The sequence below is a fragment of the Xiphophorus couchianus genome, chromosome 12, assembly GCF_001444195.1.
Source record: "Xiphophorus couchianus chromosome 12, X_couchianus-1.0, whole genome shotgun sequence".
In the NCBI taxonomy this organism is placed as follows: Eukaryota; Metazoa; Chordata; class Actinopteri; order Cyprinodontiformes; family Poeciliidae; genus Xiphophorus; species Xiphophorus couchianus.
Genome location: NC_040239.1, coordinates 30590643 through 30608861, shown reverse-complemented (window position 1 = coordinate 30608861; position 18219 = coordinate 30590643). Strand labels below are relative to the sequence as shown.

The 18219-nt window shown below is 39.6% G+C and overlaps 1 protein-coding gene across 2 annotated transcripts in view; it reads right to left on the bottom strand.

Annotated features, from left to right (window-relative positions):
• Positions 1-1464: 1464 nt before the first annotated feature.
• The window catches only part of hk2 (hexokinase 2), a 45672-nt gene continuing 28917 nt past the window's right edge, over positions 1465-18219 (bottom strand). For both annotated transcript variants that reach the window (XM_028033451.1, XM_028033450.1), the window contains exons 9-18: positions 17009-17242; positions 15809-16113; positions 15537-15685; positions 14212-14331; positions 10789-10884; positions 7662-7761; positions 7334-7517; positions 5674-5829; positions 3006-3242; positions 1465-2303 (exon numbers count right to left, since the gene is read on the bottom strand). In XM_028033451.1, coding sequence (XP_027889252.1) covers positions 2159-2303; positions 3006-3242; positions 5674-5829; positions 7334-7517; positions 7662-7761; positions 10789-10884; positions 14212-14331; positions 15537-15685; positions 15809-16113; positions 17009-17242 — 1726 coding nt within the window. In that variant the 3' untranslated portion in view covers positions 1465-2158. The remainder of the gene's footprint in view (positions 2304-3005; positions 3243-5673; positions 5830-7333; positions 7518-7661; positions 7762-10788; positions 10885-14211; positions 14332-15536; positions 15686-15808; positions 16114-17008; positions 17243-18219) is intronic.

The following is an 18219-nucleotide window of genomic DNA, read 5'->3' as shown; positions in this document are numbered from 1 at the left end:
TTCTTCAAAAAAAAAAAAGAGAGAGAGAAAAAAGCACGACGCATCTTTAAGAAGCACGTAGCACAAAGAGCCGCTTGGCTCTTTGTGCTTTTTCTTTTTGCTTTTCTGCTGCACACAAAAGTTTACTAAAAAAAAAAAAAAAAAAAGGTGCAGGTTCAGAAGACATTAGAGATTTTTTTCCCTCCACTCTTTTTGTTCAACGAGAATCTGAATCCCGTTTTGTCCCTTTTAGAAAACATCTCGAAGAAGAAAACATGGCCTCTGAATCATTAATTAGCGAAGGCTTTGAATATTTTCCAGACATCGTGTAACTTTGATCGCAGACTAAAACATGATCACTCCATTTGTGTTTCTTTGCCTCGATCCTCCTTTATGTTGGATCTATTTTTGTTCAATATTTTATAACAAGGACTTACCAGAAATGGGTGAAATGCACAAATTCGAAAATTGTTGTTTTTCTTCTACTCCAAGAAAGGAGGACAAATATGGGTCAGAACCTCCAGCCGGTCTATAAAAATATATTTCCGCAATTGCATCTGGGATTGAAAGCAACCTGAGTGAAGTTTGTCCCCCCACTTTCTTCAAATCAGATAAAATTGGTGTCAAACGTTTGTGCAGCAAATTTTTTGTTTGCTATCATTTTATAGATATAAAGAAATGTTTCTAGAGGTCATCAAAGGTCAACCAGCTCCCCCGCCCAGACCTTCCTCAAAACAGACGAAATGGGTGTCAATTAACACGTTTGTGCAGAAAAAATTGTGTGTGCTGTTGTGTGTGCTGCTATGGCTTCTTCAAAGCCAAAGCAGCACACACAACTTCACTCAGGTTTGAAACAGATGAGAAAAAAAAACAAAAAAAAAACGTAGCGTTGGTCAGGGCTTTGATGTAAAACTTTTCATTTCCCCCCACAGTCTTTGTGATGTGCTGAAACGTCTCCCGCTCTACGGAGGCTTTCATGGACATTTTTAGCAGTTTGCTGTGAGCCTGTTTCTGAACCCGGCCACCAGCTGACGTTTGTTGGCTTGCACATACCCAAATCTAAAAATGACAAAAGACCAGGCAGCGACCTGCTGCTGGTCTCCACGGTAATAACTAAACACAGGAAGGAAAAGAAAAGAATCAAAACAAGAAGAAGAAAAAACAATACGTAGCCAAGTAAGATTTACTGAGTTGGGTTTGGTTGGATGAAAACAGTGAAAATGAAGATCACACACATGTTACAGTGTTTCCAGAGCTGTCTGATGATGTGTATTCAGGGCAGTTTTCCATTGTAAGGTAATCGCTTGGTTTAAAAAAGCCAATTAAAAAAGGCTTTGTGAAGAGAAAAACTACAAATTAAACTAATTGGGCCAATTATGAAGGTGCAGATTGTTCTCTTTATTCTCTCAACATCCCAGCAATAAAGTGAGCCCATGTTGGGGTAATCTTGGTTTTATTGATAAAAAAAAATTATAATAATAAAGACACTGGCAGTTTCTCACTTTATTTGGAGTTGATATTTTTCACAGCCCATCATAATATGCTTGCTACAATCACAACTCCACAGCATGAATTATTTATACCTCCGGTTATGCGGAGCCTCAGCAATTTCTAAAACATCTTCATGTTTCCGATCTGTGGCTAGTGTTTAAATTTTAAAGACATACCATCGCTTAAAAACATTTCATCACAATGTTGCATATTTTCTGAAGCTTCCTGTAACAAAGTCAAATTGCTTTAAAACTTAAATAAAATGACAAAGAACGAAAGAAAAGAAAAGCTATTGCTTCATTTACTTGCTGAATGTATTGGTTTGCTTCTCTTTGGTTCAGGAATGTGCTTTTCTAAACTTGCCAGACAGTAAAAGTTTCATCCAAACAAAAAAAAAAAAAAAACAGAACTAATATAAAAGTAAAAGACAACGACGGAGTGTAAAGCAAAAGCAAGGAGCTCGTAACAGTGGGGTCTCACTGAAGGTGCGGGTTCGTTACCAGCAGAGCTGTGATTTCCCAGCTCAGCTTGCACCCGACCGAACCTCCGTCACAGCTTCGCCTCGTGCCGCTAAACGCACGCCCTCGTGTGAACGCGCTCACGTCGAAACAAAACGCTAAAGACTGCAGAATGACGACCGACTCAACAGAAGCGCGCGTCGACCCACGGGAAGAGGTTTTTGCAGGTTTCACAGCAGCTGCTCGCTCTTCAGCCTGCAGGCCACGGCCGTGATGAGCGCCGCTCCTTTCCCGCTGCCGTCCTCCGACTTGAGGAACGTCACCTCGCACTGCGGGGCCAGGTCCTGCAGGGTCTCCTGCATGATCCTCGAGAAACTTCAGAGCACGAGGAGGGAGCGGAGAGCAAAACACAAAAGTTAAGACTTCGCAGTAGGGCCGTTGAGTGCTTAGAAATTTGAATCTGATTAGTCGAGGGGCTGCTGTGAATTCATCACGATTAATTAATCGGTAACTCACTTATTTAAAGGGGCAGTGTTATGTAAAATCAACTTTTTTCAGCTTTACATCAAGTCATAATGTTATTAACCCACTCAGCTCCTTCAGACTAGCTAGCAGCAATTAGCAAACACCTGGTAGAACTGAGCGTCTGCTGAGCTCATTATAGGAGCTACATCTTAGTGAAATGCTGGTAAAAATGATGCTAAAGAGTTAATAGAGGAGCCATGTTGTGGTGACTTCGTGAAGGCGGAGTTTCAGAAAGAATATGAGTTTTTCTTGACTAGACATAGATCCAATTTCTTGGCGTTAAATTACGAAGTCAAATTTATTTTACGTCACATGTGATTTATATAGCATTTTTATAACAACTCAAGGTAGAAGTTAGATTGTGCTATAAAATGGCACTACGTGCTTGGAGAATACACAACGCTGCCCCTTTAAGGGTTCATGTTTGAGGTTTAAAACCCATTAAATTAACAGAGAAGACTTCTCCTTAAAATTAAAACTCGCTTAACAATTGGGAACACAGCGTAGGTGAAACCAACGTGACCACCTTCAATAAATTAAAATGTTCCTTACTGCGGATGGGTCTTATAAAGGGTACCATCCACTCCCACCGTGATGGACAGCTGGTTCAGGTTGCGGTTCTGTCGGATCTTGTCGACAAGAGCGGCCAAACCGGCGCCGCAGAGCTGCGCTGCACGGCGACCCACGACACTGCACACCTCCTTCACCAGGACGCTGTCGTCACACGTGGAGCCGGTGAGGCCCAGGTGCTGCAGGATGGAGCGGACCTGACGCATGGCCAGCCGGTCGCTGTGGGAACAGGGGCAGTTCAGGGACCCGTACTGGACAACTGCAGGTGCTTCCTCCCCCCAACAAGATTTGTTATTAAAATGCAGAGCAAAACGTTTGGAAATTGTTCTCCCACTTTTTCTGGTTTTAGCATTTAAAAATATGACTGATTAGACGGAAGGTGTCTGTGAACAGGCGTCTTGTTACTGATTCTCAAGTAGACTGATCTGTGAACTTTGGGCTATTATAAGAAATGGCTATATTTTGAGCTAAAGCATTCTGTTGTAACTCTGGCTGCATATTTAGTGTAATTCAGCAGCTGTTGCAACCTTTCCACCAACATTAAAACTTTCAGCCAAATCAAGTTCCCTTGCTCTTATGATTTTCTTCCTGCTTTTCATTTTGTTGCGCCCAATGGCTGAAACAACCAACAACAAAAAAAAACTGCTCACTATAATATCAACTTTAATCAACTCGGTAAAAATCATAAAACATAATCAACATGGCTTCTTTTAAAAACTAATGATGTGTATGTGAATTATAGTACATTTGGTCAGCAGAAACATGGCTGTATTTTTATCCTCTTTTTTCTTTTTGTTTTATGATATTCTTCTGTTTCCCCCCAGATGATGCGCTGCTGCATGAAGTTGGAATGTTTCCTGAACAGGTCGTTGTTCAAAACGAGAATTTATTCTCAATCAACTTACATGGATAATTAAAGGTAAAATAAAAATAAATACGGTGTTGGATTTCTCCCTCCTCTGAACCCATTTTCCCATCAAGTCAAACCAACTTCTCCACCTTTAGAGAGGAAATGAATCCCCACAGTATGAAACCGTCACCACCATGTTCGCTATGTGTACCTTTCTGCATTTCCTTCCATTTTGGTCTCGTCTGACCAAAGCACCTTCTCTCCAATCTCCAACATGGTTTGTGTCAAACTGCTTTCAACTACGACTTTGTTGACCGATGTTGAAAGCTTAGGATGATTTGATGTAACTTAACCGTACTTCTCTACAATTCATGAAGAGTCTGCTCCGTTCCTGGGTCTTTGTCATGTTTGTTCTCCAACCAACCAGCTCAAAGCTGGAATCAAACAGGCTGAATTGCACAGCGATTAGCTAACTTCTGTGATCAGTCAGCAGCTTCACTTGATGTGAAACAGATGTGACATGAAGCAAAACGCATGAATAAACGCCTTAAATGGGAATTAAAAATAGAGTGTTGACGTCAGAAGCAACACGTTGGATTTGCGCGAGGCTTAAAGAGGCTTTAACTCCGTCAGCAGGAAGGTTAGTCAGAAGGTGACAACTGCTGGTCTGATTACTCTATAATAGAAGAAAAATAAAATGTCAATCCTCGGCCCTCAGATTTAAGCTCCATGCAAGACCAGGGCCTGCTGGGGGGAAGTATAATCAAGAGGAAGGCTTTTGTTAATGACTGAAACGCCTGGGGCCACCGACACAAAAAGTATGGCTGATAACGGAGGAAGACGTCACGCTTCGACAGCTGGCCCGCTTTAGAAGCCGTGTGTACAGGCTGCAGATAGCAGTGGCTGCATTTAGAGTACAAATGAGCGCAAACCTTTGTCAATATTCATTAAATACCAAAAAAACACAATTTTGCAATTGCGGTTTTTCCTTTAAATAAGAAGCACGATTAAAAATCACACGTGAATAGGTTTGTTCACGCGATAAGTCACCGGAAAACATGCAACGCCGTCGTCCCGCCACTTCCTGTCATCTTCTTTGCCTGTTCACCTAGCGACGAACAAGGGACGTCTTCCACCAAATCCTCAGTCCTGCTGGAGAGATGAATCGCTAATCTAACTCCACGTCACATTCACATAGATTTTCTTTTTTCTTAATGTATGAAACTACAATTGAATCGCAAACGTATCCAATAGGACCCAGGCACATAAAATCTCATGCGTTCATTTTGACACATGCCCACTGAGCTCATAAGTGCGTCCGTGGCGGTCACACCGGCGTCCAAGAAATCTGTCAAGTGTGACTGAAATTTTAATCGGACCCGTGTGTGTTTATGTCTTCCGTGTTGGTTTCCCTCCCACACACGGAGCCTATCTCGCATCACATCGCTCTCCTCTGCAGACTCCAGCTGGAATCACGGACACCCAGCTGACAAACGACGGAACATGTCAGTGTTTTCCAAGAGCTGAATATCGCTGGTCTCTTGTGGACTTTATGTCCACTTTGTGACAGAGTTTCATTCCATCTCGTATTAACGTCTACCTCTGGAAAACAAAGGGATTTAATAAAACTAAACAGGAAAAAAAACAAGAATCTTCAACAACAATGTGTGTTCTGGATTATGTCTCTTCTTAACTAGTGTCAAAACACTAGTTTAGTTTAGTGTCCCGTCAGTGAGAGCCGGTTTGAGTGACATATGGTGCAGCCTTCACTGGCTCAGCTGTATTGTTTGGATACTTCACCTTTCAACCTGTGACAGGAACTTGGTCTCGAAGATGCCCCTGGTCTTCAGCCGCTCCGACATTTTGCCCCTGAACAGCAGACCTTTGGTGGTGAAATCCATCAGCACATGCCTCACTATCTCTCCCAGGTACATGCCACTGATCATCTTCTCATATCTTCAAAAATAAGACATACAACAAGAGGATTTCACACCCGCACAACATTATTATGTACAGTCAGACATTTTTCTTCACAGCCATTTTTTCCACTGTCTGCACACAGCTCTTTTTTTTTTTTTTGATGACATGGCTGATTCACTTATGTCACTTATTACAGATGCAAGTTTAAGGTGTGATTATAGAGCAGCACAAAGGTGCTCAGTTTTCAAATTCAACCATGTGAACCGAACGCAGCAGCAGCGGAAGAGAGGAGAAGCTTCGCTGTCAAAACCGACACAAAAATATTCAAGAGGTTCAAACAATAAGTAGTAAACAATGTAGATTGACCCAAAGTAGGATTTTTATTTCGTTATATTACAATTAAACACATCCAGGGTCTATGATAATTATCTATCCTCCTGAATGTTTTACCGTCTTCATTGCTTTTACAAACCAAACTAAATTTGGCTTTTTTTTGACAAAAAAAAAAATATTAAAAAACTCTTTAATGTCAAAATGAAACCTGACTTCTACAAAGCAATTAAATACAAATATGTTACTTAGGTGACTGAGCTAATTCGGTCATATAAAAACAAACAACTGAATAATAACTATTATTATTACTATTAATAATACAAATTATACAATAATCTGTATTATATACAATTATTTAATTTAGAAATGAAGGAAGAAGAAGCGTTTTTACATAAACCAACTGAATCTATGTTTCTAGTATGCTCTGCTGTTTCCTCCTCTCTTTCCTGCCTTGTTTGTTTTCCTCTGAATTTTCAAACTACACCTTTATTTGGTATTTGTTAGGTTGGTCTTCAAATGCAGTGCTGAGTGAGTTGCTTTTGTGATGGCTTGGAGACATAATAAAAAACTGACTGCATATCTGATTAATTGCACAACCCTAAGTGTTCCAGCAGCTTCAAATATCTGTTTGCTGCTTTGTAAGGACATTTTAACAGCTGCTCTCTTAATCTGATGAATTTGTCTAACAGAAACCTTCCTCATTCTGCCTTTATCTGTACAAACCATCTTTGTTCTGAATCAGCCGCAAATCTCTTCACAGTACGATAACGCTTCAGTTTTCATTAAATATCTAATGTTTTCATACCTTGTCATACGGCACTACACTATCTGATGATTTTCATCAGCAGAGATCCTTTCTCTTTCCCATATTGCTTGAAACCTGTGGTTTGCTTAATAATGTGGAACATCCTTCTTAAGTAGATTTCCTTTAATTGAGCTCACCAGACAAACTAATCAACCAGCTCTGAAATTAATTATAGTGATTCAAAGAGCCCTGACACACAATACCATCTATAAACTTAATAGCACAACTAAAAATGTAATCTTTATGTCACTTTAATCCAATTTGCATAATAATTTGGAACACAGTGTAAAATCTAGAATTTGGTCAAATAAAATCAATGAAATCAATGAAAGGTATTTTAAGTCTCATCATGTCTTACACTTTTTATTCATGTGTTTGATCTTATTCCTGATTTTCACGTACCTCTGCTTCCCAGGGTAGTTGGAGGATTCGTCGACAGCACGATCAAACTCAGTGCAAAAGTCGTCCAGTTCACCGTTTTCGCCGAATGCTCCCCACTCCACGTTGACACACATGCGGCCTTGATTTCCCTCCACCGTTTCGATGTTGTGCATTTCCTCCATGTAGCAGGCGTTGGTCCCTGTGCCTGATGTAAAAAAAACGACGGCTCTTAGACAAGTCCTGATAAAAACGTCACATTTACAAACACATTGGCCACAGTGAGCACTTTATTATTATTATTATTGTTATTTTAAATCAAGCAGGAAAGAACAGGAACAGACAGACTTACCTACAATAAGGCCCAGCTCACATTTGGGGTCCTGATAGGCACAGGTCATCATGGTCCCCACCGTGTCGTTCACCACCGCCACGAAGCTTAGGTCGAATTTCTGGATGTGGAAGAAACACAAACCCAATTTGCAGTACAAAAAAAAAAATTTGGAAAAGATAAATAATAATAAAATGTTCAAGTGTCAGCGTGGAATTCTGTAAGAAAGAAACAAAGTAAAAAAAACAACAAAATGAGAGCTTGGGAGGGGAAAAAAGTAAAATACAGACTATTTATTTAAATATATATATATTTTTTTTCGATGTTTGTTCAAATGGTCACTGTTTTGATAATATAATATGACAGATAATTTGTGAAAAAAATAGAGCTCCTCGGTCTTCAGAAATAAACCACTCCCAGTCAGAAACAACCAATCAGAGTCAGTAAGAGGAGGGTCTTGGCGCTGTCAATCATTCTTGTGAACACGCTGGTCACACCCTCCCCCTCTGCTATGCTTACAGCTCCTTCCCCACAGCGGAGCCTGCCGGGAACATACAGGCTGGTAAGTATGGCCACCGATGACGGTGGATAAACAGTGTGAAATTATATGACAAAAAACCAAAAACATTCTGTTTGGTTTTTTTCTCTTCTTTCAAATAAAAACTTCACACCATGTGTCCTCAGCTCAACCCTCTTAACCCGAAACCCAATACAGCACAACCAGCTGCCTCCAGAAAACAGCCAAATAGATCAGTTTCACAGTGTGGAAAATCTGGTCCAGTTAAAGTCCAGATCAAGATGTGGGACTTAAAGCAAGAGCAGAAGAAGAATTGGGCAAACATTTCAGTTGCTTCATGTAAAAAGCTGGTAAAGGCTTACAAAAAATGAGGTTTAGTTACCTTCGTCCGCATGTACACTACTGGAAACACTCACATCAAATATGCCTAAAAGTTTTGAAGTGGTAATCAATAACAGTGGGGTTACTTACTAAAAGGTCCTTTTGCTAACTCTATTTCTGCATCTTGCTGTTTTTTCTCTCTCCTCTGTTTTCCCGCCGCATCTCAAATATTTTGCATAAACCTGAAGCTTTTCTTCCACTCATCACATTTTGATCCTGGCTTAATTTTTAAGTATCCAACCGAGATCTGCTTCAGTAAACAAACTTACGTAAAAAAGTAAGGGCAAAAGAAATTGTCAGGAAGCTGAAGCAGAGATTGGATTGAAGGCCACATTAAAAATAAATAAATAAGAAGAACAAGTTTGACACTTTTTTCCACCTTGACCAGTGTTCTGTATCCTAACCAGGAATTAGCCAGGGCCTCTGTTGTAATTTCACACTCTTTAGCTGCTGACTGCTGGAACGAAGAGGCAAGGAAACATTTCTCTGTACGCTCACTCCTTCTTAGATTCTGTACCAACCCTTTAAAAGCAAAAAAAAAAAAAAAAAAATAATAATAATAATAATTGACTCGTAACCCTTAAACTCTTCAATATATAGTGACCAGCTAATAGTGTCCAGGTCAATGTTAAAGCAGCAGAGCTCTGTGCTTACCTGGAGAAATAAAGATCAATCTAAAACCTCGTCCATGTGAACGCCTTCAGCAATATTTGAGACTGAACTCTCAATTTTGTAAAACCACTTTGAAACTTTTTAATTAGATCAAACTGTCCGCTGTAGTAAAAGGCAAATTTATCAAAATAAAGTCCAAATTTTCCTTGAGAACTGTTTCCACAGCAAAGATCACATAAACAAGGAAGTGGTTTAAAAATTGGACCAGTAACGAGCAGAAATCTGAATTTGTGTGACCGTTTCCAGGAAGCGACATAGATTATTTCCAACTGGGAAGATAAAGGGGTTTGTTTGTTTACACAAAATGATTAGATTTAAGTTGTTGAAGAAAAGAAGAAATTCAAGCACATCGTTTGGTTTGATAAGAGTGAGCTAAACACGTCCAGGGAAAATAAAAATGTGTCTTTCACTGCCGCCTTTCTCGCTGTGAATCCAACAAGTCCTCCCTGGAGGTCCGAGGCAACAAAAAGCTTATTCAAATTCTTCTCAAATTATTTCGACTTTAAGGCCAGTAGTCAAAAATGCCCGTGGCCCTTTCTGATGCTGAAGGGTCCAATTAAACCATATGAGAGTAGCATCACTGCTGCAAGTGTGACAAAACCAAATGGCTAGAAAACCCTTAATTAGAAGAGACACATGGGAAAAAAATAACAAAAAATGACATTTCTGTAAGCTGAGATAAGGTTCCTGAAAGGTGAGTGGAAGTAATTGTGACAGTAACTTAACTGACTTCTGTCTTTTTTCTTTTTTTTTTTGGCTTCATTGAAATTAGCTTATCTTGCAAAAATGCAATGGGAAAACTTTTTTTATATTACAAAAAATAAAAAATAAATAAATAAAGAGTCACATGATCAACAACCAGATGGTGCGAGTGGCAAAAACTACAAATAGACAACAGGAAGTAATTGGAGGATGATGGCATGTCATGTTTTTTAATGACTTATTGCGTCAACAAACTTATTAGCGTAATTTAACTGTGTTTCTCATTTAATGGAAACACCGCAATTGCGAAATTGTGTTTTTTCGACATTAGCAGGAAATCAATAAAGGTTAACGAACATTTGGAATGGAAACGCAGCTTGTGACTTACTGTATGGACTCTAGTGTTAACCCTTTACGTTTTACTACTGGCTGAGAGTTTATATATTTAACTGTTTCTCCTGTCTGAAAGCCACTGATCTAACGGCTAAACTTTCTTCTAAAAAAAGAATATGTGTGTCTCTCTGCTCTTAAAGCATCTTGTAACAGCTCCTTTCATCCTTCAAGATGTGGTTGGACTGGACACAACTCGTGCTCGTGTCCAGTGAAGGTTGAGGTGAAAGCTGGATTAACACAAACACGCTACGTGAGAAGGGTAGCCTGCGTCAGCAATCAGACTCCGGATGCAGCATTTCTACGAACGACACCGCCTCCCTCAAGCAGAAGTAGTTAACACAGAGAGAGTTTCTGACCGATTGCTCAGTGTTCAGTACACACATGAAAAACGTGTGTGTAGATGGAAAGCCATTACAAGCAGAATTCTCTCTGAAAACAGACTGAAACATTTTCTTTGCAAGTTCATTCAAAACGTGCACTGACCTGTTTGCGCTGGACAGCCTCTTTCAGCAACTTAACGACATCTTTCCCCTCACAGTCGCTGGCTTTGAAGCCCTTCGTCCACTTCAGAAGAATTCCCTGCAGAAAGGACAGCGAGGGTTTGGCACCATGTTAAAATGATCCACAGGGATAATTTACATGTCAGGTTTTATTGAGGAAAACTTTACAACAATCCCAGGAACTTACAGAAACATCAAATGTTGTTGAGAAACCAAGTGTTTCAGTAAAAACTCATTTTGATTATTATATACATTCATTTTCGGTGCACAGAAAGAAGAAGAACCCGAACTATTACACCTTTCATTTGCAATGAAACAATACTTAAAGTGCCCAATATTATACTAAATATTGAGACTGATGGAAATCTGTTTAGAGTCTCAATTCACTCCAATCATATTTGAAATTTGTTTCAAAACCAGATCAAATTTGTCAAGTTCTACATTCCAGAAACTGTGGTGAAAGAAAGAATGCAGTCATATATACATGAATAATGGAGCGTGTGTTTTATTTTATATTAGATTAGCTGGTGACTGGAGTTAACTGAATGTGTGTGTGTGTGTGTGTGTGTGTGTGTGTGTGTGCGTGCGTGCATGCGTATGCCACAAAATCTTTCACGCCACACATCCTCTGATATGACAGGGTCTACTTTCATCTGCCAGCACTCAAGAGTTGTGTGCTTGGAGCAGTTGGAGTTGTCAACGCATTTAGACATTAGCCGTTTGGTCTCCAGTTCCTTCTGTAGGAGAGGATAGACGTCATCTGGCTCTGAAATTCAAAACGGTTGCTCAAGAAGCACAGAGGAAAATGAGTCAAATGAAACGAAGGAAATCGAGTTGGATGAACCTTTATGTTCACCCAAACTTCATGAGGCAAAGTCTTTCTTCAAACCGAGAGAGAGAGAGGAAAAAAAAAAGAGGGTCTGAAGGATAAAATAAATGATTGTGACAAATGAAATCTCAACCGTTCATGCAGTTCACGCGGGATGTGCTCGGTTCTCAGAATACACACAGCTCGCCTCAGTATGTGGGAGCAGTTTTATGTTTTGCCGCATAACTGCTTAAAACAAAAGAAAGAGCAGGGTGTAGTGAAAGGAGAAAATGAGTACAACAACCCAAGATTGAATCCTGCCAAACTGGCAACGTTTGGTAGGATTCCCTCTTGGGTTGTTTGGATATTTAAAACAAAAAGCGTATCAATAATGATCAATTATTATTGACCGATATGAAACGGTTATATTGTGAACCAGACCTGGTTGTACAGGTAAGAAACTGCTCGAGCATTTGATGCCCAGTAATAATCTTGGAATCATTTGCACAGAAGCTTCTCATAAACGTGATGCAATTGTGATTCAGTCATAAACCTTTTCACAAAAACCTGCTACACACTACAACTTTTCATGTATTAAAATTGTCCAAGAGATAAACAACACGATTGAATGTTCCGCTGTGTTACTTCATTAAAAAAAATATTCCGTGAGAGATGTGAAGTCAGAGGTAAAGTGATTCTTTTATTTAAAGAAAGAAAATCTTCTCAGAATTTGAAGCACACAATTTGTAATGGTGTGAATTTTTATTACCGTTAAAAAAACATAATAAAATAAATTAAAAAAAGTTCAGACGTATGTAGTAAACAAGTAGCCAGGCCAGATTGATAAAATCAAAGTAGTGGTTGGTGGAATGGAAAATAAAAAAATCAAAACCAAACTTTACCATTTTAAATTAAAACCATTTGTTCAAGCAAAACGTAATGAAACGCCTATTTGAGTATGTACGCTTTTCTCAAACAGAATTAAGTTAGTTGCAATATTTCCTTTCCTGTCATAAAACAGACAAAATGTCAAGCTGGAAACTGAACCTTTTTCACCCGGCAGTCACGTTGTGACACAATCTAGTTTTTCCGAGTCTGGTCGGCTGACAGGTACACGACGGACGTCTGTGTTTCGGGTATTAATTAGCTTGATTTGCAGAGAGCAGCTTGGCTGATTAGCAGCTGAACTGGCAACTAATTTTTCAAGTCAAAGTTCAAGGATCGGGTTAAAAAGCTTTTAAATTCCCATCAAATATTCTGGCCTGATTATGACCGTGGACAAGTCCTTGTTCTGACAAGAGAGAAACATCGAAGCCATGCAGCGTCCTTAAAAACAGAGAAAAACGCGGTTTGTTTTGATCTCACACTTCCAACATACAGCCTCTGTATCTAGACTGGTTGCTCCTAGCTAACAAAAGCACTATTATTATTTTTACATGGCTTAACAATAATGAAAATGTTTTATGTCAACCTATCAACCTAAATGGAAAACTTAACAACTTTCTGATGAGTTTCCAAAAAAAAAAAATCCTCAGCTTCTTTAAAATGTTTGAGTTTTATTTAACTCTCTTGTGGTAAATTGCCCTCAATTTATACAATCACTTCACCAAAACGCCCAATTACCGTAGTTTGTTTTTTTTTAACCCTGAATGAATGATAGCTTATTTTACACATAATGTTTGGAGGCGGTGAAAAATAAAAAAAAAAGTCTTCGGTCGCGTCGTGTGTTGATTCTAAATATCGTCACCAGCTAAATGGCCCTCCTCACAGTTTACTGATTGTTCAGGCTTCCAGCCGCGATGAATGCTGGACTGGAATATATTGTAGCAGAAACCGAGGTCCAGCGGATGGGGGCCGGCTCTCTGTGCAGCTATTCAGACTGACCTCTGACCGACAGCAGCGTGGTTTTGTGAGAAAGAGAAAAAAGTTGGGGGTTTTTAAAAAGCAATTTGAAACAAATAATCAATCCGTTTAATGAAAAATGTGAATAAATCCGTATTTCAAACCTTCGGCAAAGGCAGCCTGCTTGATGTCACGCAACTAAAACTTTAGGAAACAATTCAAAGCGCACAAAGTTAACTTGACTTTAGGCACACGGTCTGGTTAATACGACGGAGAAGGAGGGCCAAGCTAAGAGAAAATAAAAATATAAAATCATGACAATAAAGTTGGAATAATACAAGTACAAACTATTTTGAGAATAGTCCAAATATTACGAGTAGCAATGTTATGACTGTTCTCTTAACGCGACTTTGCTCTTGCATGACTTTATTATCGTATTATTACGACTTAAGAGAATAAAGTCACAATAATACAAGAATAATTACAACTTTAGTCTCATAATTTTATAATTTAATTCAATATTGTGACTTTATTCTCGTAGTTTTATGACTTAATTTAAGTCATAAAATTGACTTGAATTAAGTCCATTTTAATTGAGTCCATTTTAATTGACTTAATTTAATTCAATTAATTAAGTCAATTTTACTTGACTTAATTAAAGTTACTTTACTCTCGTATTTTTTTTACTTATAATTTTCTTAGCATGGTCTGCATACATCTGTATGTAAGGATTCAGGCCGGCGGAGAGAACGTTACCTCATCCAGCTTGGTTTGATCACATGGGAAAGAGAACGTAAACCCCAGAGGTAAGGACGCCCCTCTCATTCCCATGTAGTCCAGGAAGTCAGCAATGCAGTACACAATATGGTTGAAGAGCTGGGACACAGATAAAACAAAGGGAAATTAAAAAATAATTACAAGATCAGTCAGTCTCAGGAAGCGTTAGGTAAAAAAAAAAAAAGCCACTAAAGAAAGCTTTAATTTCCGGCATAAGCAAAAATCACTGAGCTGAAAACTTACACCACGGGAGAATCCTATTGCACACCTGCAGAGCTTTCAATAGCAGAAGAAGAAAGGCCGCCTAAGGCGACAACCGCTGCTCTGCACATCACACACACTGATGGCGGGAAGCTGCATTGTAGCCACGGCTGCCCTGAGGCAGACTGACAGAGGCGGCGCTAGCGTTAGCATTATGCTTTACCACCAACACAGGATGAATATTCCTAAAGCTGAGCCACTGCTGGAAAATGCAGCTTGGGAAGCCGAAATACCTCGACTGCAGATCAAGAATGACAGCAATATGTGACCTGATGTGGACTACTTATGTCCGTCAGGGCAAAAATGATTACCCACTTAATTTTGTTAAAATGGAAAAAGTTAATTATGACTAAATATTCATCTTTTTAAATAATCGAGGTTTTACAATTAGTAGATTCACGTTTATCCAGAAACGTTTACTGAAAAGACGACTTTCCAAAAAAAAAGTTGCGTAACTGAGATTTAATTTGATTCATTAAACTATTAAACGTCTTGAAAGAAAGTGGCCCAGGTCCTGTTTTTATGACCGAGAATAAAGCTGCTCAATCGAGTCCAAAAGGAACTGAGAGTGAGACTCCTACAGCAAACATGCAAAATTCTCTGTGATAAATAGAATCCATTTTGTTAAAAAATAAAAGAATTTGATGACTGTATTTGCTTGATTTTAGTTTTTTTAGTCTGTCCCATGTAACAAAACGTATGGACACCCCTGCTGCAGATATTAGCTTCTGCTAATACCTGCAGTAGCAGATGCTAAGACTTTGTTTGTTTCCTTTGTTTGTATCAATGCCTAATGGGGTATTTTTGGTGTTTGAAATATTAAAATAGGAAATTATTAGTATTTTTAGAGCGGGTTTTCAAGTTGTCATGGTTTTTAGCTATTCGCCTCTGGTCCTGATTTATTCACAAGAAAACCCACAAAAAAACATAAAAAAGAAAAAAGAAAAACAGGAATTTGTGTTATTGTAGTTTTTTCAGTTTGCACTGAAAAACCAAAAACCTAAAATGATTTTCAGCTGTTTTATTCCCAAACAACATAATACCTCTTCCCCCGTGCCCTGCAGGGTGTCCTGATCGATACTGTAGATCTTCTGGTGCATATCCACTTTCTGCTTCTTCTCATTTTTCAGTCGAACGAGAAGAACACGGAAACTGGATCCGCCAAGATCCAAAGCCAAGAAATCTCCTTGTTCTACAAAAATATAAAATAGAGTAAAAAAAAAAAATTAAATTAATAAATAAAAACAATTCACATCTAACAGGAGCAAGGACATATCCGAGTAAGAGGCAGCGGACATCTTGTTTTCCCCCTCACCCGTTCCGTCCGGGGTGGACCTGACGTACGTCGGCAGCATCTTGACGCTGGTCTGGTCGTGCGTTTGCTTGCACAGACCCCGCGCCATCTCCGCCGTCAGCCTCCGTTTTACCTCCAGCAGCTGCTCCCGGCTCAGCCGCAGGGTGCCGAGGACGCGCTGCCGCTCGGCGTGCTGGGCGGCGAGTCGGTAGGCCACCGCCGTCACCATGGCCGCGCCTTTCCCGCTGCCGTGCTGCGACTGCAAGAAGCGCACGTCGCAGTCTGGCACGAGGCGCCGCACCATTTTGTTGAGCTTCCTGGGAAATCTGTGGTGAAAAACAAAAGAACCCTTTTAATAAACGTCGTATTGTTTCTCAGTGAACTTTCATGCTAGCTAACTTTCCATCCGTGAACAAAACAGCACAGATGGCAAAGCAAACTGTGCTGGTGACTCAAGAGATTTAAAAATCCTCTCAAGTTGTACTAAAGAGTTTCATCGCTAATTATTTTAAGCCAGAATCGAGCAAATAAACTAACCAGAGGAAAACAAATTAAATAGAAAACCGGAATAAACGATTAAATGATACAAGGGTGTTGCGAGTATGAATAATTCATACTTATACTCACAACTGAATACGTATAAATATGTGTGTACTTGCATAGTGAAGAACACTTTTGTGTTTCTCTGAAAAGAGATGGAGCCAGGTGAATTTTAATGAGGGGATCAGGGAGGATAAATAGGCCGTACTCAGTCGACTGGCCCAAAGCTGGTAGTTTAAATTCACCAGAAACGAAGGCTGACATTCAGCCTAACTAAGTCCTTGGAGCCGTCCTGAGTATCTAACAGAGAAAATGACAAAGCCTCTGCCAGGGACTGAAGTCCTGTTATGTTTTACAACATGATCACCAGGCTGGACAAACATCTTTAAGACACTGGGAAGAATAGCAGGCAAATAAACAACTTTGTAAGCTCCAACTCCAAGTCAGTCAGGCAAACACTGATGACAAGGGAGAACTAATCCCCTCTGTGTGAACAAGCTCTAATTTTGTAAAGAGCGCTTAAACAATAAACGCAGAGATTACGTGTACTTGTTGGAACAATTTAATCCACTTTAGCTCAAATACACTCAGGAGGCGGAGAGGGGCATGCCGATACACTCCTCCCAGCTCCTCATTTAAGGAGCGAGATACACACACACGTCGGTGTTCTGGGTCACTTACTCTGGATGACCCTTGTAGACCGAGCCGTCCACTCCGATGGTGATGCGCAGCTTTTCGGCCGCTTTGTTGTCCCGGATCTGTCGCATCACCGCCGCCAGGGCGGAGGCGCACAGGTGTGCGGCCCGGGTGGAAACGATCTGGCAAATCCTCCGAGTGGCGGCGCAGTCTTCAGCGGACGGGTCCAGGCCCAGGCTGCGGAGCGCCTTCTCGGTGCTAGCCAGACCTTCTTCATCTCTGCAGGCAAAGAATCAGAGGTTCAGTTTATTTCTGATCAGATTCCACAGGCAAGGACAGGAATTCAGGGAGATAAGGACTTTACTTGTAAGTAGGGCCTGGACTCTAGCATGTTCACTTTGATTAATTGCTTAGATTTAACATGTTGAAATTTTAATGCATTTTTTTATTGGTCGATTTTTTTCCAGACAAAAGTTCCTGCCGGAACCTTTGCAATCCAATGTTTCCAGTATGCCCGTAAATCAGACGTACAAGCAACATCCTTAAACAGCAACTGATGACAAGATAGCTTCTCTCGGCCCACCGGGGTTTAATTCCTGCTTCAAAAACAAACTGATTGGACGCAGGAAAAGGTTTCAAGTTGTGCTAAAATGAGTTAGCCATCAGCAAAGCTATTCAAGCCTAAAATCACATCTAATGCTAAAGTCGCCGTCCACAGTTCAGATTTCTAAAAAAGTGTTTTTTCAAATACGTTTCTGAATCACTTGAAAGTTGTAGGGGCAAAATCACTTTGCATCAAATTCACAGCTGAATAATAATAATAAAAAAAAGAACTCATTAAAAACAATAAATGTTTTTCATGTTGAGCTCATAGGTCTAGTTATTCAATAAATTAGCATCAAAAATGGTTTTTGAATTGAAAATGTTGATTATGTTGTCAATACAAATGAGATTAATTATACAGTAGACTCTGCAATTAACTAGTCCAAATCTTTAAATCGAGTCCCACCACTACCTAGAAGCTTACTTACTTATGCTTAAACACCATTAATGTCCCACATACTTGTAGTGCATTGAATTAGCATTTTAGCAATCCTGAAAAATTAGAACAGATGCAATTACTGGTAAGTAGGACCAAACATTTAAACCAGTTTCTTAAGTTAAAATCACCTGAAGAGGCATGAAATATTGCTTAATGGCACATATGTGATGGGATTTATTGAAAAGCATTAGGAGTAATAAGTAAAAAGAATAAT